Raw genomic sequence first — 19,896 nt, 5'->3', positions numbered from 1 at the left:
ATGCAGATGACAGGCACTACATTCACTGCCTGAAAGCCGAACATTGCCAGGTTGTGTGTTATCTTGATGCACCTTCTCGGGTCTGTGCTCCAGATCAATGTGTAGTTTCGGATCAAGCAGCTGGGAGGTGTATCTATAGCGGCTGCCAGTCAGCGTCACAGGATCTACATGAGATGTGTCTTCTGTATCATTGTGGCAGTCATCAAAACAATCAATCCTTCCCAGGGGATCATCATCATCAGAAGAAGGTGTCATTGAGACTAAGGGCCAACTTCTATGATCCCAGGATCTTCTTGCTTGAATCCATACCTCAATGCTTAGCTCCTAAAATCGTCTAGGCAACATCAGCACATCGTATTTGTCGATTTGATAAAGAATGGTCCACCAAAAGCCATTTTTCCTTTCGCAGCAACGATGAGTCATCAGGACTGCTGAGGAGGCTCTCTAGGTTCCCGACACAGACTGATCTCAAGAGTGTGTTTCGGAATATCGACCGACTATTTCGACTCTCCTTCCTCTCTACCCTTGTGAAGAAAGAGTATGCACAAGCTTCACCTGCGCCCAAACGCAATATTTGAGCAGCAGCACCTCCAACTGACCCGAGAAGGTCTTTTCTTTTGAAGCTAGGCTGGGGGAAGCAGCGAAGCGATCCAAAGAGAGTTGGCGGTCAAAATATATGTAGGTGAGTGTTACGAACATAACCGTCCTGTGCCTTTCAATTCGAGGATCTGCGCGCAAATTTATACCCCACCTAGCGACACCGTTACGTCAGAACTTTAAAAGGACTGGCTTGGACTTTGTGCTCAGTTTGAGATAGATTCCGCGTGTGAGAGGAATTTTTTCGTGGTGATGGAAACATCTTTGGAATGTTGCAGGTGACTGGAGCTCTTGCAGTGTTTTGGTCTGGCAAGCACCCAGTTGCGCACTAGCAGGACACTGACATGTCCGGAAGATCACATGAGACGTTGGGGACTGTCAAGGGGCTTGAAAGCCTTGGAGAACGTGTCTCGATGGACGACAGCAATCCTGGCAATGAGCTTGATTCTCCACCCCTGTGCAGCTTCAAGCCTGCACCACAGACTCACAGCCCGATTATTGATCGATGATGCACGAGCATTCACTGGCGGAGATGAGGTGATTGTGACGTCCTTGCCGCCTCCCAGTTTACCAGCCAGCATCAGCATCCCTGCTGTAGCGCCCAGCGAGCAGACAGATGAGGATGGAGGGCCCCTAGGAGACTACGGCTTGTCCTATATGGGCAGCACAGGCGCCCAGAGGCGGCCCTCTCCAGCTGTGGCTCCCAGGCAGAGTGCTGAACCAGCTCCCGCACCAGCACAGCCCTGCCAAAGTTGCGTAGGGCTCATCGGTGGCCCATCAGTATCGGTGTCAATGGCACCGGGTCCGCGCATGGGCGCTGTTGGGCAGCCTGTGAGGGCGCCGGTTGCAGCGCCTGCTGCGCAGCCCGTGCAGCTGAAGAGTCCCTCCAAGGCGCTGCCCCCGGGTGTATTCCAAAAGGCAGTCCCTGCACCAAAGGAAAACTTGGCCTTCAAGTCAAAGTAATGAGCTAGTGATGCGGTAACGCCAGCCTTCGACTGACTGATAACTCAGGCTGACTGTAGTGGGCCGTTATGGTGGCATCAGAAATGTAGGAAGTTCAGTGTGAAGTTCAGTGCGTGCAGACAATCCACAGCCCACGTTTATCCTGACACGACCTGATGTTTTGAGCTTGCAGCTCACCACTGGAAATGACTCTGGAACTGCTGCTTGAGAGTGCTCTCGCATGACACTACAATGTGCTAGTAGTTTCATCACTGTTTTTTGTCTGGCAAACTTGCACCGCAAAGATCGGCAAAAACAGAATGGGTGAGAATGAATTTTTCTTGAACTTTTTGGAAGAAAGTTCCATGCATGAAATTTTGACCACAGTCACCTTGCAAGGCATATTGAATACTAGAAACTTATGGGTCTTGACAAACAACCACTTGTCTCAATCCTTCCTGACAGATGCATTTTATTGCATTCAAGCAATTCTCAAAAATTAAAAGATCTCATGGCACATCTAGTCCTACACTGTTTATAAAGCAGGCCATATAGCGAGCTGCACTGTGTAGCAATGTGCTACTGACAAAAATTCAAACCATTGATCGACACACACATCCAATTTAGCACTGGGCAAATGCATGCATGTGGACAGCTAGAAATAATTTGCGTGGCTGAGGCTGCTTGACGGCTGGCACAAGCACTTCCACAGCAAAAATTGTGTCGAGGCTCATTCCAAAACAAAGTTACTTTCCTCAGCCCCGGATAGAGCGGCATGTTCCTCACAACCTTCGTGAGAGTCTCCTTCCCCCTGCATTTGGGCCGGGCGACCGCGCAAGCTGCCCCAGCGAAAAAGTCTCCACACTAGAAGGTGCGTCCTTCAAAAAATTGGCAGACACCGGGGAGCTCGGTGGCACCCTGCTGTTGGCCGCGTCTGGTGTCGGCTTGAACACAGTGTCCGCCAGAAGCTGCGCCTGCGAGGACAGGTTCTGGGACACCACTGTTGCCGTGCTCACCGGCGGCAACGCCTGCCCACTCCCTCCACCAGCAGCACCTGCAATCACCCTGTGTTAGCCGCAGCCAAGCAACCTTGCAATGTGCATGATTGCAAAAAGTGCCATCGCGAGAGATGCAGCCTGACATAGTAGGAAACAGAGGAGGCTCCAGCATAAAGCCTTGGAAGTAGTGGAGGCAGATCTCATGGCGGATGGATATCAAAGAGTTTCCAAGGTGGGGCAAAGGGTGCATTTGGCCCCACCTTGATCCACCGACAAAGGAAGGGATGTGGCACCCAATCCGCCCCTGCTCAGCTGCGTGGTGTCGCCCGTTGGGCTCTGCTCCGGCCCTGGGCCCGGCTGCTGCGGAAAGACAACCACAACAGGCTGCTGCTGCTCCCCTGAGCTGCCTGGCGCGCCCCTGCTCTGAACAGTGATCGTCTGGCCTCCCTGGGTGATGACAATGGGCTGGGGCGACTCGCTCCCCGGCGACGGGCTGACCGCTGCTGTTTCAGGCGCACCAGCCGGGCTCGCTCCATCAGCCGGCGAGGAAGCAGGGCTGTCTGGGGATGGAGAGGGGCTGTCTGGCGAGGGCGAGGGGCTCTCCGAAGGGGAAGGAGGGCTCCCATCTCCCCCTGGTGACAGCGATGGGCTGTCAGGCGGTGGGCTCTCTGGTGATGGTGATGGGCTGTCAGAGGATGGGCTGCCCGGTGATGGGCTGTCTGGCTGCGGTGATGGACTGTCAGGACTTGGACTGTCTGCTGACGGCGGTGGGCTGTCTGGCGATGGTGATGGGCTGTCAGGTGAAGGGCTGTCAGGCGAAGGGGTCTCAGGTGATGGCGAGGGGCTATCAGGAGACGGACTGTCGGCTGACGGAGATGGGCTCTCCGGAGGCGGACTGTCTGGAGATGGGCTGTCAGGCGAAGGGGTCTCAGGTGATGGCGAGGGGCTATCAGGAGATGGACTGTCTGCTGACGGAGATGGGCTCTCCGGAGGCGGACTGTCTGGAGATGGGCTGTCAGGCGATGGGCTATCAGGCGATGGTGACGGGCTGTCCGGTGATGGTGAGGGGTTGTCAGGAGCTGGGCTGCCTGATGGCGACGGTGAGGTCTCCGGAGATGCGCTCTCCGGAGACGGGCTGTCAGGCGACGGCGAGGTCTCCGGAGATGCGCTCTCCGGAGACGGGCTGTCAGGCGACGGCGGTGGGCTGTCGGGCGAGGGGCTGTCGATTGAAGGCGAGGGGCTTTCTGGACTTGGAGATGGGCTGTCCGGCAATGGAGATGGGCTCTCTGGTGAGGCTGACGGGCTCCCTGGCGCAGACACACATAGAGTCTTATAAGCAAGTGTAGTAAATTCCTGCGTCCCACGACCATTGCAAACAGTGGCCACGCAATTCCCACAACTAGACAGACCATGTTCTTGGGCTGAAGCTCCAGTATCACAGCAATGCAGAAATTTGGTACCTCGCTGTGGGAAGACCACCACGATGGGCTGCTGCCGAGTGGTTTGGAGGGTGACACTTTGGCTGCCCTGTGAGATCACCACTTCGCCTGGCGGTGCCGCCTGCTGTGCCGGCGATGCCGTCGCAACCTGCCTAAGCTGTCGCCCCAATGAGCGAGAGACATGGGTACTCAGTGACCGCTCCAATGTAGCAGGCAGGCTTTGAGAAGTGCTCAAGGTGGCCGCAGTACGTATGGCGCTCAAGCCCGCTGCATGTCCCAATTGGGAACCCCGACTGGGACTGCTCCACGACTCCAATGCCGTAGAGGGCTGCTGGCTCGAGGACGACCCCGATTGGGGCTTGCTGCAGGGACTGCTGCTGGCTGACACCGATGAAGCACTGGCTGCCAAGGGCTCCGCTTGACTGTCTCCCAATGGCTCCCTGGCTGCGAAGGCCTCCGCTTGGCTGCCTCCCAATGGCGCCCTTTGGAAGCGCGCTGCAAGCTGCAACAGAAAAGGCACAATTTGGGATCAGGCACTGGGATTATGCACTGCATTAGGTCAGAGGGACAGCCACACAAAAGGATCTTGACAGGGCGTACCTTGAAAACTACTGTCTGGCTCCGGAACACTTCTGGGTACTGGAACGCCTGACCGCTCCAAGGTCCGAAGCAGAGCAGCATAGCTAGACATAACGCGCTCCAACTGCACAGCAGATGCAACTGGTAAAATTTTTCAGAGCTTGTAGGTGGTTGGGACGGCATAAGACGGCACAGAATGACGTGGAGCATCGCAAACGGGTGCTTGTCTCTACAACGCACATCTAGTAAAGCCTCACCTGCATTGTGGTGTCAGCCGCATCTCCCCACAGAGAGGGCCCCTGAAGTCCGTCCGTTGTCTGTTTCTCCTGCCTCAATGTACTACGCCGCTGCCGTAGCAGGTCATGAGCGCCTACATGCACCCAATGGACGTTGGGAAACCTGCAGCATGGAATCCTGCGCGCGCCTTATGATTATTACCTGTGTACCTCAGATGTCTCACCTCTCAGTTCAGAACCCTCAAGCGCGAGAGCACGGTCTGTCTCTTGCTTGCACCTGCGACCTTTAGATGTCGCCAGGCCACTTGTATGCCCAGGTGTTGGTCGATGCACACAGTTGTGAGCCTACAACCACACTCGAAGTTCGGTTGACGACCTTAGCTTGTCAAGTTGCACAAAACGCCTGTGACCACCGAGACCGGTCCATCGTGGGATCATCTCCTATCGATGACAGAACGACTTGCGATGCAGAACGGGCTGCTTGGTATTGGGTTCTGGCTTGGGTTGCACTTTTTGGGCCTTTCTGGTTACGTCACTCAGCTACCGCGCGGCTTCTGACTTTGTGATGGATGACGGTTGGTCCCTCTGCATCATGTGAACAGCTCAGGCCAGATGAGCGCAGCTAGGAAGGATTATAATATGCTTTGATACTTTGAAGTAACAACAAAATTCCTGGTGAATGTTGCAATGACCACAAGGAGGTAGCGTTCGGATTTTAGTGATGTGAGCCATGAGATGCTTGGGTAAAAGGGGAGCCAGTGTGCTGCAGATCTGGAGAGACGCGCAGACGCGCATTGCACCCACTTGTGCTAGCTTGTGTGGATCACACCCAAGTAATCTTCCCAGGTATTCAGTGACCACTCCGATGGGACATTACTTCAGTCCATGCATGCGGATGGGCAGCAAGGAAAGATGCCAATAAGATTTTGCAATGAATGTCTGCAGATTGGATCCCAGTGATGCAAGGGATGGATGGCAGCTGTACCACCCAAGGACCAAGATCACCGTGAAGACCACTACAAAGTCCCAAAGATTCAACCTCGCAATCAAGCCCGATAGGGAGGCTGCAATCAGGTACTTGATGACCTGTAAAAATTGGCAGGATGCATGTGGCCTGATGTTCAGACCTTTAACACTACTGTCATTCATGCAGGCAGTTTTGGGAGGAGTCCCGAGGAGTGGAGGATCTGGCATGCTTGCATCGATTTGCCAATTTCGCCCGCATATACCCTCGCTACCGGGACCTGGACTACCTTCGGGCATTCCTGCCACAATGGGATTCTGCCATCGATCGCATCATCGTACACGACAGGCATGTGGAGCGTGCATCTTTCACATTTGTGCCTCGCGTGCAGAGTACCAGTAAACAGGCAGACGTCTGGTTTTCTCATCATATTGGCTGCAGATACGGTCTCCCATGCTGTGTCGTGCAGGGGCATGCATCCAGCAAATGAGCTTGCTCGAAAGCATCCGTTCATCCTCAACTGCAAGCTGGAGCCCTTGCGTTGGGCAAAACTGGCGGTGAGGGGTAGGTTGCCTGTGTACACCTGGACCACGGTCCTGGCTGACCTGAAACGTAACACAGGTGAGCAGTCCAGCTGGCATGGTCTCTTTCTGTCTTTATCAGCAGTTCTCAGTTCTCTGATGCTTTTGCAATGCTGCCCGCAAGGACAAGGACACTGCATGCCATGCTGAGGCAACAATCTTGTATTATGTAGGTCCAATGTGGGACCATCTTAGGACATCTTTTCCAATGTGTCTGATGGCCAAAGCCTTGCGAATCAAAAATGGCTAGCGGCTGACTCGAAAAACCCATGGGTGTCCATGACAAATTCCTAATCGCAGTGGTCAATACTGAGTTTGTTCTGATTCTGATGCAGGTGTGGGCAAATCCTGCATCACAGATACACACTCCAGCACCATCAAATTCAAGAACCCAAACCGCGACTGGCAGCCTCCTCACATGCTGCAGCCCAGCAAAGACCAGGATGCCCTGGAATCTGGCGATGATAATGAGGCAGATGACCGCTGGCTGGAAGCTGCAGAGGATGCACGCCGGGAGCTTCAATGATTGCCTGGCCTGGATGTCAGTCCTTCAGATCCGCTGAGGCGCACCTGGCAATTGGGGAGTTTAAGTGTGTTTGAGAAAGTCACAATGCAGTGAGTGTTTTGTACTTTTGACATGCCGTGGGTGGTGAGAGGGGCAATGAGAATGCTGCTTTAAAGTTGATTGAGAGACGCTTGGACTGTGTCCAGGTGATGCTTTTGATAGAATTGAGAGATTGGGAAGACTGACATTCAGCAATTCAGCACGGTGCTTGTGTTGCTTTGCCGAGCACGCCAGCAACTTGTACTTTCAAATTTCTTGTGTAGCTACATGCATGGGATTTGGACTGTTAGACTGGTCATAGAGGGTCCAGCACTGCACATCATATTAACAAGAAGAACAACTTGTCGCCTATGGCGCATTGTACTCTCATCAAAACGGACAAATTGGATCACGGCTGCCTCATACATACAATTGCCGCGCTCAAGAGCTGCCACTTGTTTTGAAGCACAGCAACGACTCAACAATTTCGAGGGAAGAACGCACTGAGAAAACAGATATGATAACTGTGTCTCACAGCAGAGTTGCTAATGTCGGCTCAAGCTGCTCTCCCAGTCAATATGTGGGCGAGAGCAGAGGCACCGGCTTGTTGGGCCTGATGCTTCTTCATGTGGCTGCCTCGGTGGCTCCTGCATCTTCAGCTACTTCTTCAGCTGTTTCGGCCTCCACAGCTGGCTCTTCAGCAGCTGCCTTGCCCTTGGCTGCCATGTAAGCATCCATTTCGGCGTCCAGGCGCTGCGCAGCCGTCTTGCTGTCCTTCATGAAGTACCCGTCCAGCTCAGCGTCCAGCTCCTCCTTGCTCTTTGGCTTTGTGCTGCCCCCACGGCCGCCCCTGCCCCCACGCCCGGACCCTCTCCCTCCGCGGCCACCCCGACCGCCGCGTCCACCCCTGTCACCTGCGCTCACCAGTCCCCAGCGCTTCAGGTTATGGACAGGTCACTATGCACACCATCCAGGACAATATGGCGGACCATTATATACATTTTACATACAAGTAGCTGAAGGGATGATCTATTAAGACACGAGGCATATGATTGTATGTATATCAAGGCAGAGCAGGAGCTCCACAAAAGGGACTGGCTCGAGATCTTGGATTAAGGAAGTGCTATGTACTCTCTTTGTTTGCGCTCTTCCTCAAGGGTTGTGCAAATGCTTCTACAGCCGCCTATCCTTTTTCTTGGCAAGCTTTGATCTATGCCAAGGCATACAGCTTCCTTGTAAAACGATGATCTGAATAGAAAGTTTGCCATCGAGATATGTCCTTGCCTCCACAGAACACTTCCTACACAAGTTCCTGCAAATGATTGTAAGGGAATACCTCTTCCTCGTCCCCTGCTGCTACCTCTGCCTCCGCCCCCTTTGCTGGTCCCTCCGCGGGCACTCAGCTGTCCCCTGCCTCCACCTCCTCCTCCTCCTCCTCTACCTCTCTGATTGCCGCCCTCTCCCCGTGGCTTGCCGTCTCCCGGACCTCGTGCACCTTTCAACAACGCCATACTCGCAAAGTTCATTCTGTTGTAAGAGGTGAAGATCTTCAATTTCCTCTCCAGATATTGTGCAATTATAGCCTGACACTTGCATGGGCAAATTTCTAACCTCGGTCGAAGGCCATGAAATATAGAAGTCCATCCTCTATTATGCTCAGTTCCAGTCATATTTGCAATTGATCGACAGTTGATTCAAGTGTATTGAAGACACACAAAGAATATTATTCATTTTCACTTGAGCGTCCACCGATTACACAGCTGGGCCCGAGGCCCTTCTCATGATGGCTGTTGGCCTTCAGTATCACATTCATCCACTTTCAATTTAATTAGATTTGGTATGTCAGGGCATAGGATGTCCCTCGGGATGGAAGGACGAAGGTGCCCTGACAATGCACATGTCAGGAGAGGATGTCCGCAAAGTTAGGCCAGATGAGCGTCCAATAACCAATTTTTAAGGTGGTATCATCACATAATAGCATGTCGGCAGAAGGCAGTGCCCTGGTGGACACTATGGAGAGCCTATTTGCCAATACAGAGGCCCGCATCATCATGGCTTACAAGGTTTACAAGCTTTCCCAACTCCACCAGGGCCATCCCAAAATAATTCTCTCGTGTTGCTGGATTTTGGATCTGGGATCAACAGTAATTGACGTGTGAGCGTAGGTCATTAAGTGCACACCCAGCACCACCTCAGCTTGGACAAAGAAAAAGCAACCAAAGGTGTGTAAGCAAGCTGTTTCGTCGAGTTGTTGTCTGAGTACGTCATTCCAGAGATTGAAATACTGATTGGCTTCCTGTCGTGTCACAGCCCACTGGGAAAGAGCGGGTGATTTGCTTCACTGCCGAGAGAAGGCATAAACGGCGTGGTTTCAAGGGATCAATCCACACATGCAAACCCACCGGGCAAGGTGGATATCAGGTGAGTATTAGACACCCTGTGTGCCCGTTGGCTGGCCATCGGCTGTGCCTTGTGCATGCAAGAGTCAATGTCTTGTGCAGGTGATGGCAACTCTTGACTAATGGGCCTTCTGACGTGCGCAGATCCGTAAGTCGTGGCCCTTAAAACAACTGTCAAGGGTGGAGGCATTTCCCTCATCTCGTCCAGACGGCCGGCCCCTCGCTGTGGAGCTCTGGTTTGTCAGCAATGCATTCAGCAGCGAGGCCAAGCTTGCATGCGAGGCCCACACTCCTGGGGAACTCTTGGACCTGCTGGGGACTTTGTACTTGTTTTGCAAGTGCGGCCCCAAATCTCGATGATCTGCACCAAAAATCTCTCATGCCCACGCTCCTAATCAGACGTTGTTTGCTGAAGCACAGGTTGCTGGATCATGATAGTTGTGCACTTGTTTTGCAGAAAGCATGAGGGGAGGACGCCCACCATTGTGGGCTATGACCTGTCCGAGCTGGAGCACTGGGGAGTCTCCCAGGCTGAGCGAGATGCTTTGGAAGGTAGACATTCTATTTTCTCCCCTGTTGACCAGCTTTGCACCCATCCACCACCTACTTCCCCACACGCACGGCAGCCTGCGCTGACCGCAGCTGCTGATTGGTGACGGCTGCCTGGCCTTCATGCCAGGAACTACCCCCAAACATGGCGTCTGAATGTGGAAAATGTCAAGCATGCACAAGGACATAGAGGAGTTCAAAAGTCTTGCGGCATACGCAGGTGTGGGTGCTTTTGGGGCGGTGCTGTTGGGAGATGAGGAGCAGGGGGAGGAAGAGGGGGGCTTTGGAGCGTCCAAGGCTGGCCCTGGGGGCTCCCTGGTGAGTGCTAAGGAGGAGCGCGACCTGGCAGCACTGCTGGACCTCTTTGCCCTGGGCGTGGGCGACGTGGAAGAGTTCCAGGACCGCCTGCAGGCCGAGCTGGCCGCCCTAGAGGTGCCATTCTCTTTCTGCTTAACGAGATTAGTCCAGATATGGGTGTGATCCTTGCTGGCAGCCATGTAGGCTACTCCGCTGTTCAAGTACATTGGTGCAGAAAGTTCAGGCCTTCCATGAGTGTCGGGTCGCTCAGAATCTTGTGCAAGCCCCTCCTGGAGCTCTGGCCGTGCGTCCACATACAACAGGCTGTAAAGGTCAACCAGCCCCCGTAGCCAAGCCACCTGCAGGGACCGGACATGTGTGAAACTGAAAATGTACACCTGCGCAGGCGGCCAACGTGCATGCGGTGCTGGAGGGCGGTCCTATGGTGGCCTCGGTGCTGCAGAGGGCCGGCGAAGCCGCGAGCTCCGTGGACGACCTTGCGGAGTCCCTGGCCATCTTTGACCTCAAGCTGCGCCACATGCGCGAGGTGACTCAGTGCAACGTCACCCTCCCACACCAAGTGCCCTGCTTGGCAGCAAATCACATGTGGAACTGCCTTGAGCCATAAGAGATGTGGTCGATCATCCAACTTTGACTCTGCGGCACATTGGAAGTCTCTGTACTACGGAGGATCCCCAAGCATGTCATGCATGCTTCTGCCGCGGAGGGCAGGAGTGATGGGTGAGGGTGTGGCCGGCAGGACATAGCGGCGATCGAGGCGCGCAACAACCGGCTGGAGCGGCAGGCACGGCACAACAACGCCCTGCTGGAGGCACTGGAGCATCTGCTGGACCGCCTGGTTCTGCCGCAGCACACAGAAGAAGTCCTCGCCTCCAACAACTTCTCCTATGCCATGTGCGCCGCCCTCTCAACCCGGGTTCAGGGTCATGCTTTTCTGCCCTTCCTTCTTGCGTGCTAGGTGCCGGCATTGGCAGCACTGCACACGAGTCCCCTCACGACCCTGCTGCAGTGGTGAAGGAGAGAGTCCATTCTTTTTTTCAGAAAGAGCCTGCTTTGCAATTCTCTCGTGCAGAAGCATTTTGAAATGCATTGAGAGTGGGCCAATTTTTTGCGCGGCCGTCGGTGATGTGGGCTTCCTGCAACCCTCAGGCGAACATGCTGCCTTGCCAAATCACTGCAAAAAGGTCTTAGATAAAAATTTCATGCCAACATCCAGGCTGCCTGCGCTGGCGGAGGCGGGCTGGGATGTGTGGGAGCGGCTGGCGGCGCTGGAACCTGCGGACGGCAAACGCGACGGCGGCCACGTCGCCGGGCAGCTGGAACCCGGCCTCGCTGGCATGACGGCCGTCGTCGAGCAGCGCCAACGCCTGCAGGTCGGCCATCCATCTGTCGACATGGATCATGATCAGAGCTGCCCGTAATCACTAACGGCACGCTGCAGAGGAAAGCATATTAGTGGAATTGGATTGCTCAGTGTCCGCATGCATCGACTATCGATGGTGTCGTACTCTCACCGCGTGCCACAGAAAGCCCTCTCCCGCCATGACAAAGACGCTCGGATAGAGGCCATGTGGATTTTGTTGCGGGGGTATTGCTGACTTGTCCTTGTTGTTTTACTTTTGAGAGTCTATGTGCGGCAATTTAGGTTCTGTCTGCGACTGTTGCGCGCAGACGCTGTCGCGCATCTGGGTGGAGAGGGCGGCGCGCTTCGTTACTGATGAGCTGACGCGGCTGGCGGACGGCGCAAGCTCGCACACCGGCTCGGCGCACAGCGCGGCGCGACTGCAGACGCCCGACCACTCCGCCTTCCACGAGCGCGCCGAAGCCCTGGCGCCCCTGCTGCAGGTCCCCTCCAGCACACCACCCCTGTCCTGCCAGTCGCTTGGACTTGCATGCCCTGTCCAGGAAATTGTGTGGTCATCTGGAGCCTAAGGCCAATCTCAATTCTAAGCTAGGAAAATGTGGCCAGTCACTGCTTGATCTGTTGTTTTCCGGTCTAGCAAGCGTTACTTCTTTGCGCGAGTTGCAGCTCCGGGGTGTGCAGTGTAGTGTCTTTTGCGCCTTGGGTGTGATCCTTAAAAGCTGTTGGGCTGGGCTGTGCAGGTGGTGCAGGCGATGCGGCCAAGTGCGCTGCCGCCGCTGGCGGACAGGTACTGCACGGCCATCAACGCTCTGCTCCGGCGCGAGCTGCACGCGTACACCAGCGAGCTCAGGCGCATGGCAGTCGCGCGCATGGCCACCGCCCCTCCCGAGCCCGACATCCTCAAAGGCTTTAAGAAGGTGCGCATGCTGCTGCTCTTTCTCTTTTCACCGGGTGCCAGTAACTGCCGAGCAATATGGATGCCAAGGACAACTGGAGTGACTACTATGTGAGGCGGGTGAAATGGCTTACATGCCATGATGCATTCATTGAGATTGTACAGGTAGTCCGGTATTTTTGCTGGTGGCAGCATAGTGGCAGCAGATCAATGCTGATTCATGTTTGGATTGGTTGCAATGCAATGCAGGCTTCTTGTATGAGCCCATGCGAGCTTGCCCAATAAAGCAGAAGGAATGAATGCAGGAAGCGGGGGAGAACAGGCTACACAGGCTGGCCAGCTCGAGCCAGTACGATGGCAGCGGCCAGAGCGTCAGCGCTGGGGACATGATGCCGCACACGGCGCTGCAGCACTGCCTCAACGAGTGGGTGCCCATGCTCGTGGACGAGTGTGACTTTGCAGCCGCGTTCTTGCTGCTCTACCGCCCCAACGAGGAGGCCGCGACAGCTGCAGGTGACCTGCTGCTCCCTTCTGGATGAGCAACTGCCGCCTCGGCTCGCTGTATCTCAAAGGTCACCAAGACTTCTTGACAGGCATGCATCAATCAATGGAATATGGCATGATTGCTGGCGCGTAGGTTTGCGTCTCTATGCTACTGTGCGTGTCTGATGACTTGCTGGCCAGATGTGCAGAGCTCTGAAGACCAGGTCATTGCAATGGATGAAGCTTGTTGAGCGCAGGTACTAGCCTGGCGGATGCGGGGGTGGGTGAAGGGCAGGGGGAGGAGATGGATGGCGAGGAGGTGCATCCCCCGGCAGTCCTCACAGCTGAGGGCGTGCGCCAGCTGGGGGCGCTCATGGACGGCATCGAGCATGATGTCCTGGCCATGGTGCGGGTTGTTTAATCTCTAGTAACACTAGCCGACTGTGTCATGATGAATATAGGAGTCCCGGAGCCGCAGATGAGTTGGCAAAGCCGGCAGACAACGAAGTTATTAGGATTTCAAAGTGAGAAAGGCATGTCAACTAATGGTGTCAGGAAGTATGGGGGTCCTGAGCAGACTTACTTTGCGGTCTTGCCGAGCGATTGCAGTGAGACTGAATGCAGCTGGGCTGTGCGCAGTTGGACCTGGTGTCGAAGCAGCACCAGCTGCTGTGCATTCCCATGATGGCCGAGGTGCTGGGCTGGCGTGAGCGCGTCGCCGCGGAGCCGGTGGCAGAACCTCTCGCCCACATCCTGGACGTCTGCTCCGAGCGGCTGCTCGCGCTCTTTGAGCGATACATTCATGACTGCGTGAGACCCAAATCCATGCGTGCCATGCAGCAAATGCACCTCACATCAATTTGTGTATGGTTTGCAGAATCATCGACACAGGCTGTAAGGCATGGGCGATTCATGCTGAGGATGTTGCTTGGGGTTACAGGTGCTGGCGATAACAAGGTACGATGGGCGCAACGCCATGAGCATGCAGGACACGGTGAAGAGCCAGCACATCCTGCCCTTCTTCCCCAACTTTGTCCTGCTTGCCACGCGCCTGGACAATCTCCTGGCCGGCACGCAGGGCCACTCCCCAGGTGACCCCTCCTTCCCTGCCCTACTCCCATCCCAGCAAGGGCGTACTGATTTTCATTGGTTATACTTACTGCGGTACTTTCCCAGCTCCGTGCTTCCAGACTTCCCGTGTCTTTAAATCGACTGGCTGGTGCTGGCTCTAGTAGATCTCAACCTCTCTCTAAAAAGATTGAGGAGACGGAATGTCAAAGAAAGCATGCAGAGGAGGACCTTTGTTCAAACATGGTGATGGTGCCAAAATCACAGAAAGCTTGCCGAGGAGGGTCTCACGTCTGCATGGTCTGATCAAAGATGGTGACGACGGTCAAGTCCTATGCAGAGGAGATTCTAAGGGGTGCATGTTCTGTTCGAACAGTGGCGGGTGGGGATGGCGGGGGCCACGACATGGCGGGGCGGGTGATGAGCGGCAGCGCGAGCACGGAGAGCATGGCGCGGCTGGAGCAGCTGCGCTATGACAGCTACGCGGGGCGCGCCGGCTGGGAACCCGGCCGCCAGAGCGCCGACGGCGGCGGCGGCAGCCTGGACGACATAGACTACATGAGCGAGGAGGAGGAGGGCGCTGACGAGGCGGACCTGAGCGCCGACGAGCTTGGCTCCGGCTCCGACAGCCTGCGCCCCAGCTACCGAGGCGGCAGGCGCGCACACACGTCCCTCCCCTCAATGTCGCTGCTCCGTCTCCCAATGCAGCACGTGCCAGCCGCTGGGATGGATTTGCCCCGTTCTTCCTTCAGCCCAAACGCAGCGCCACATACAGTAGTTCCTGAGTCATGCCTCGTCTCCTTGATTCCGGTTTCTCTGCCATATTCTAAGGCCAGATGCATTACCTGCATGCCCTGGAGCTGAAGGGTGACAGGCCAAATCGGGTGTGAAGTGGAAAGAGGAGGCTGAAAGGGCGGTGGGGGTGCACAGGCAGCAGCCGACGGAGTCGCTGGTGAGGCGGCTGGAGATGGTGGAGTCGCTGGGGGCACCCAGCAGCGGCCGCGCCTGGAGCGAGCGCGCCGGCAGCCGCGGGGGATCCCCCTCCCGGTCCCCTACGCGCAACCCCAGCGCACTCAGCCCCTCCGCGGCGGCGCTGGGTCCCGGCTCCTTTGGGGACGGCGGCATCCCCGACCGCATGCCCTCCGCCGACGAGCTCACCTCCGTCAGGTCTGTTCCCAGAAAAGAATATGCCTCAGTCCTTCTCTTTGGCCTATGCTGCGCCGCGCCGTCAGTTCTCCGAGAAGTGTATGTGCATTGTGTGCACAGCAGCGTTCAGTGCTCATGGATGCATGCACAGAGTAGGCACTTTAGCTAGTACTCTCCACGCGTTTCACTATGCTGAGCACAATGCTACACAACCACTGGTGTGCCATATGTATCTGCAACGTTCACTCCTGGGTTAATTTATTCTTTTACCGAGGTGGAATGGGATTGGTTTGTGAGGGGGGTGGTGCATGCAGGCAAGTTGTGGATGCAACGTACGCGGTGCTGGTGCGTGCAATGTTCACGCAGCTGGAGCGCACGGCGGGGCCCGACGTCAAGCACGGCGACCGCCTGCGCCTCGAAAACTACAGCCTCCTGGAAAACGAGCTCAAACCGCTGGCGTCCAGGGTGACCATTTTCCTTTGTTGTGTCTGTTAATCTTGCATGGAGCTCTCAGGATGTCATCTGCGACGTTACGGCAGGGCTGATGCTGCAAGCTGTGCTGGGTGCAGAATCCCGTGCTGGCCTTTTTCGTGGCGGCAGCGGGTGCGGCCAAGGAGAGCGCGATGCTCATCTACGTGCAGCAGCAGCTGGAGTATGCCAAGCTCTGGAAGCTCTTCGAGTTCTCTCAGGTAAACTTCAATTATCTGCCAGCAGGCTAACTGCCGCCCTTCTCCTTGCTCTTGCACGCCTTTTCAACTGCCCAACATCATGCAAGTTGGCAGTGTCCGCCCTCGAGGCTTCTCCGATGCATAGTGCAGTTCTGCATGAGGGTACTGAATGTCATTGTATGAATTTCAGGGTTTAGGATGAGTACAGACAGGCTTATCCTTTTCGTCGGATAAGTGTTTAATACACCAATGTTTCCACTGATGGCCTGCAAGCCAATCCAATTTGTTTGCAGCTGATACTTGATATCATCCGGCTTTTCTCCAACCATCTCATATCATTGCCTCTAAGGAGTCAGTTAAGAGCCCTGTGGACATGTTGTGCAGAGGGTGGATGCTCTGCTGGAGGCGGTGGAGGTGGAGGAGGTGGCGTTCCAGGCTGGCTGCCAGGCTGGCGAGCTGCGCGCAATCATCACCTCCGCGCTGGCCAGCCCTCAGCGCAAGCTGGCCGCCATGCACTCGCGCATCAAGAAGCACCTGGGCGCCACCGCGCCAAAGCTGGCCGCGCAGGTCAGATACCTCTCCCTTTGTCACCCCCAGGCCTCTCCTTTTTGCACAAGCGGTCTGCATGTGAGGAGCATGGAGTGTGCCTGACATCTGCAGCACTGTCAACACCCTAGAGACAGCTGAGGCAAAGCCGTTGAAAAGGTGCGGCAGTAGCTGTGGGGACAGTGTGCTTGACGGGTAAGTGTGGTGCGCGGTGCAGGTGTGGCAGCGGCTGCAGACGGAGATGCTGAGGCGGTATGTGCAGCTCGAGGAGCAGATGGCGCTGTGCTACCCCTCCATGCAGCTGACGCCCTCGCCCCAGGAACTCGAGGAGCTCTGCAAGAGCGTTGCAGCATCCTGACCCGGGAACAAATGGGCCTGTGCAGGACGCTGTTGCAGCTGAACTCATTGAATTGGTAATTTTTGAACCCCTGTCATCCGGACCTTGAACTGTTGAGAACTCTGATGCGTCAGGAAATGAAAGATAAGTGCGCTCAAATGAAGCTCTTCAGGGAGAGACTTGTTGAAATGCACATGAGTACGTTGCTATCCTAGGAGGATGAGACATAGAAATTGCAGATTAATTGACCAGAAATTTGATCAGCATGTAGCTGAGCTGATTGCAGCTGATAGTATCGACTTAGAAGTCACTCACAGAGGCTAGACTCGGAGGCGAGGCTCAGTTGTCAGGCTGCCACAGGTTGTATTCATTACTGGTCTGTGCTTAATGTGTTTGATGGGCATATGTGAAAGCAAGTATCATGATCAATGGATCCTGCAAAATACGAAAGGCGTGTCACCTACTTTGAGGAGCAATGTCTGCATCGGGCCTCTCATCCTCCATATATATGCTGCCTATAGTGGCAGCTGCATGCTGTCACTGAGGAAGCTTCTCTCGAGATCTTCCTTTCACAATCTCGACACCTCTTCGCACCATAAACATGTCTGGCGCTTTGCCGATGCACTTACTAACAATTTCTTAGATACCTGTAGTACGACGTCTACAGCTCTGGGAGAAACCGAGATTTCTCTCGGAACTATCCCACACGTTAGTCAAGCGATTGTAGGAGATCCAGAAGCAAACTTTGGCTACACTTTGCAGCAAACTTAAGGACGATCGACCAGAATATTTGTTTCCTATATCCGCATCAACAAGATTCCTCGGAATTTCTCTGAGCAGTACCTCTTCACGCAGGAGTATTTTTCCTCTTCCATACTTCAGCTAAACCTAGGGCCCATCGATATATACCTAAAAACCCAAGCCATCGTTGGTCAACCATGTGGGGTCAACAGCCTCAGTATCCCCCTCAGTATCCTCCTCCCCAGGCAAGCTATCCCCCAAGCCAGGGTGGCTATCCTGGCGCCTCGGCTCCATACATGCCCCAACAGCCTCCAAGTGGCAACCCATATGGTCCTCCAGGAGGACAGGTGTGCCTCTCTGACCCCTGGGAACCGTTGTTTGCAAGGATCTTCCGCTGAAGCAAGCTCCCTTGTCATCCACACTGGTCTAGGTTCTGCTGAGCTAGGTGCTGTCCCTGCAGGGCTTTGCATTTCCTCCAGGACCAGGTGCAGCCACTGGCACTCCAGTGGCTCCATACCAGCCTCCTGGCGCGCCAGCTCCTGCCATGCCCCCACCTGCACCAGCTCATCAGCAGCCGGCCCCTGGCCAAACCTACAACCCCACTGGGCGCAAGAAGGCGCTGCTCTGCGCGTGCAACTACAGGTGCAGCTGTCTGTGCTAATGGCACGTACTCTTTGATGTTGAAATAGTGCTGTCTGCCATGTTGTGTGGCTGTAGAGGACCTGTCTCGATGAGTGATGTATTGTGTGGTCACAGGGGAAGCAGCTCTGAATTGCGAGGATGCATCAACGATGCACACTGTCTGCGGCATCTTCTGACATCGCGCTTCAATTTCCGGGACAGCGACATTGTGATGTTGACAGACGACTCGCCCAATCCCCAGGCCTGGCCCACAAGGGCCAACATGCTCTATCAGATGCAGCTGCTCACCTGGAATGCCCAGCCCGGCGATTCCTTGGTGTTCCACTTCTCAGGTATGGTACAATTCAATGTGCCGCCAAGCAATTGCTGCCGTACATTGTTCTGCAACTTTCCCCTGATGGGATCTAAGAAGTGAGTGGGCACAGGGCATGGAACCCAAATCAGAGATCAATATGGAGATGAGAGCGATGGGTTGAACGAGACCATCTGCCCATGCGACTTCAAGACGGTGCCCTCTCAGTCCTCATCATTGCATCTTGGCTGTCATTGATTTGTGTCCATGATTGTGTCCTACTTGCTCAGCGATGCAACAGAAATGCTGCTTCTCATGACATGCTGAGGGCTGACGAGGAACTATTGACGCAGGCCGGCTACATTGTTGATGATGAGATGAATCGACTGCTGGTGAATCCACTGCCGCATGGGGTGCGGCTGCATGCAATCATCGACGCTTGCCACTCCGGGTCGGCTCTGGACCTCGAGTTCAAGTGCAAGGTTAAGGACACTGGCGTAAGATGGAAGAATGAATACACACGCCGTACCAGCATCTATAAGGTGCTGTTATCACTCTTCTGCCTACTGCAGAGCGCTTGGCTGCACCTTGCCAGAATGAGAGAGTTCAGGACGTGTGGGGTGTAAACACAAGTGTGTTACCTCAGGGGACAGCTGGCGGTGAGGCACTGCAGATTGGCGCAGCCAGGGACAAGCAGACAGCAGCCGACACAGCAACTATGTCTGGGAGTGTCAGCACCGGTGCAGCCACCTTTGCATTCATTCAGGTACGATATACATTTTCCCACCAGCCAGTCAAGGTCTTCCTGTAGCTCTGGAGGTAGCTGCCGCATTGCTATCGTTGATTTGCAAACACAAAATCTGCCCCAAAATTTGCTGATATTTGGCTGTCTGGTGCAGGCCATAGAGAGACAGGGCACCCACATCACATACTTGCAGCTGCTCTATTCCATGAATCAGGCGCTGGAGCAGCTTCATGCAAGCACTGGGAACAGGCCGCCCAAGCTGCCTCCTAAAGTCGGCGGCCTCTTTGGCGGCCTTGTCAGCAAGGTGGTCAACGGGGCTCTCGACATGGCGGGGCTCAGCGGACAGACTCCTGTGATCTGCTCCAATGTACCATTCGATCTGAATCGCCCTGTGGCCCTGTGAGCTACAATGGTCATTGCTCTGGAATAGATGAGAACTCGCATGAAGTGCTTCGTGTGGTCCTGCTGCATGTGCATGTTTTTCAATGATGTGTATCTCCCATCAAAATGCGCCGACTGCTTTTGTAAAGTTACGATGTGAAGTGTACCTGCACAGCTGTGTATCAATAATCATTGTACATTACAGTTGTGTTGCATCTGCAATTTATTTGACGCCTCTCATCAGAACTTGCACATTGTGTGGTCACCCAAATGAGATTGTTACTGCTGCCAAGGGCTTCAAGACCACAAGCTCTCAAGAAAACTTAAGGCCTTCAATCTTGACACTTTATTGTTCCTTCAGCCATATCTGCAATCGTTTGAAGACTCCATGGCTACCTCTTAAAAAAACAGTTCAGAGATAGACCGAGTCAGTCCAACCAAAA

At 54.8% G+C, this 19,896-nt stretch overlaps 6 protein-coding genes across 6 annotated transcripts; 4 read left to right on the top strand and 2 right to left on the bottom strand.

Moving 5' to 3' along the window:
• Positions 1-1,032: 1,032 nt before the first annotated feature.
• On the top strand, positions 1,033-1,560 carry COCSUDRAFT_61623 (hypothetical protein; the record flags this gene model as incomplete). The annotated part of the gene is made up of 1 exon (XM_005649891.1): positions 1,033-1,560. One exon carries the CDS (start codon positions 1,033-1,035, stop codon positions 1,558-1,560), a length of 528 nt encoding a protein of 175 aa, XP_005649948.1.
• A 761-nt stretch (positions 1,561-2,321) lies between these two features.
• Positions 2,322-4,657, bottom strand: COCSUDRAFT_61622 (hypothetical protein; the record flags this gene model as incomplete). Its single annotated transcript, XM_005649890.1, has 5 exons — positions 2,322-2,593; positions 2,798-3,844; positions 3,998-4,128; positions 4,271-4,458; positions 4,577-4,657. The coding sequence occupies 5 exons, from the start codon at positions 4,655-4,657 to the stop codon at positions 2,322-2,324; spliced, it is 1,719 nt and encodes a 572-aa protein (XP_005649947.1).
• A 776-nt stretch (positions 4,658-5,433) lies between these two features.
• Positions 5,434-7,242, top strand: COCSUDRAFT_32637 (hypothetical protein). Its single transcript, XM_005649889.1, has 5 exons — positions 5,434-5,637; positions 5,737-5,865; positions 5,945-6,103; positions 6,225-6,376; positions 6,672-7,242. The coding sequence occupies exons 1-5, from the start codon at positions 5,522-5,524 to the stop codon at positions 6,860-6,862; spliced, it is 747 nt and encodes a 248-aa protein (XP_005649946.1). The 5' UTR covers positions 5,434-5,521; the 3' UTR covers positions 6,863-7,242.
• Positions 7,243-7,504: 262 nt separating this feature from the next.
• On the bottom strand, positions 7,505-8,391 carry COCSUDRAFT_40657 (hypothetical protein; the record flags this gene model as incomplete). Its single annotated transcript, XM_005649888.1, has 2 exons — positions 7,505-7,794; positions 8,241-8,391. 2 exons carry the CDS (start codon positions 8,389-8,391, stop codon positions 7,505-7,507), a joined length of 441 nt encoding a protein of 146 aa, XP_005649945.1.
• Positions 8,392-8,859: 468 nt separating this feature from the next.
• On the top strand, positions 8,860-16,673 carry COCSUDRAFT_46702 (hypothetical protein; the record flags this gene model as incomplete). Its single annotated transcript, XM_005649887.1, has 19 exons — positions 8,860-8,943; positions 9,424-9,617; positions 9,737-9,831; positions 10,049-10,260; positions 10,532-10,705; positions 10,886-11,040; positions 11,363-11,519; positions 11,818-11,991; positions 12,250-12,426; positions 12,710-12,917; positions 13,145-13,293; positions 13,527-13,697; positions 13,828-13,978; positions 14,332-14,623; positions 14,886-15,122; positions 15,416-15,566; positions 15,671-15,790; positions 16,154-16,336; positions 16,533-16,673. 19 exons carry the CDS (start codon positions 8,860-8,862, stop codon positions 16,671-16,673), a joined length of 3,225 nt encoding a protein of 1,074 aa, XP_005649944.1.
• A 1,264-nt stretch (positions 16,674-17,937) lies between these two features.
• COCSUDRAFT_40655 (hypothetical protein) lies at positions 17,938-19,475 on the top strand (the record flags this gene model as incomplete). Its single annotated transcript, XM_005649886.1, has 6 exons — positions 17,938-18,035; positions 18,150-18,367; positions 18,461-18,543; positions 18,681-18,869; positions 18,974-19,093; positions 19,227-19,475. 6 exons carry the CDS (start codon positions 17,938-17,940, stop codon positions 19,473-19,475), a joined length of 957 nt encoding a protein of 318 aa, XP_005649943.1.
• Between the last annotated feature and the right edge of the window lie 421 nt (positions 19,476-19,896).

This window comes from Coccomyxa subellipsoidea (genome assembly GCF_000258705.1).
Source record: "Coccomyxa subellipsoidea C-169, whole genome shotgun sequence".
Taxonomy (NCBI): domain Eukaryota; kingdom Viridiplantae; phylum Chlorophyta; class Trebouxiophyceae; family Coccomyxaceae; genus Coccomyxa; species Coccomyxa subellipsoidea.
This window is presented reverse-complemented; position numbering and strand designations above follow the sequence as displayed.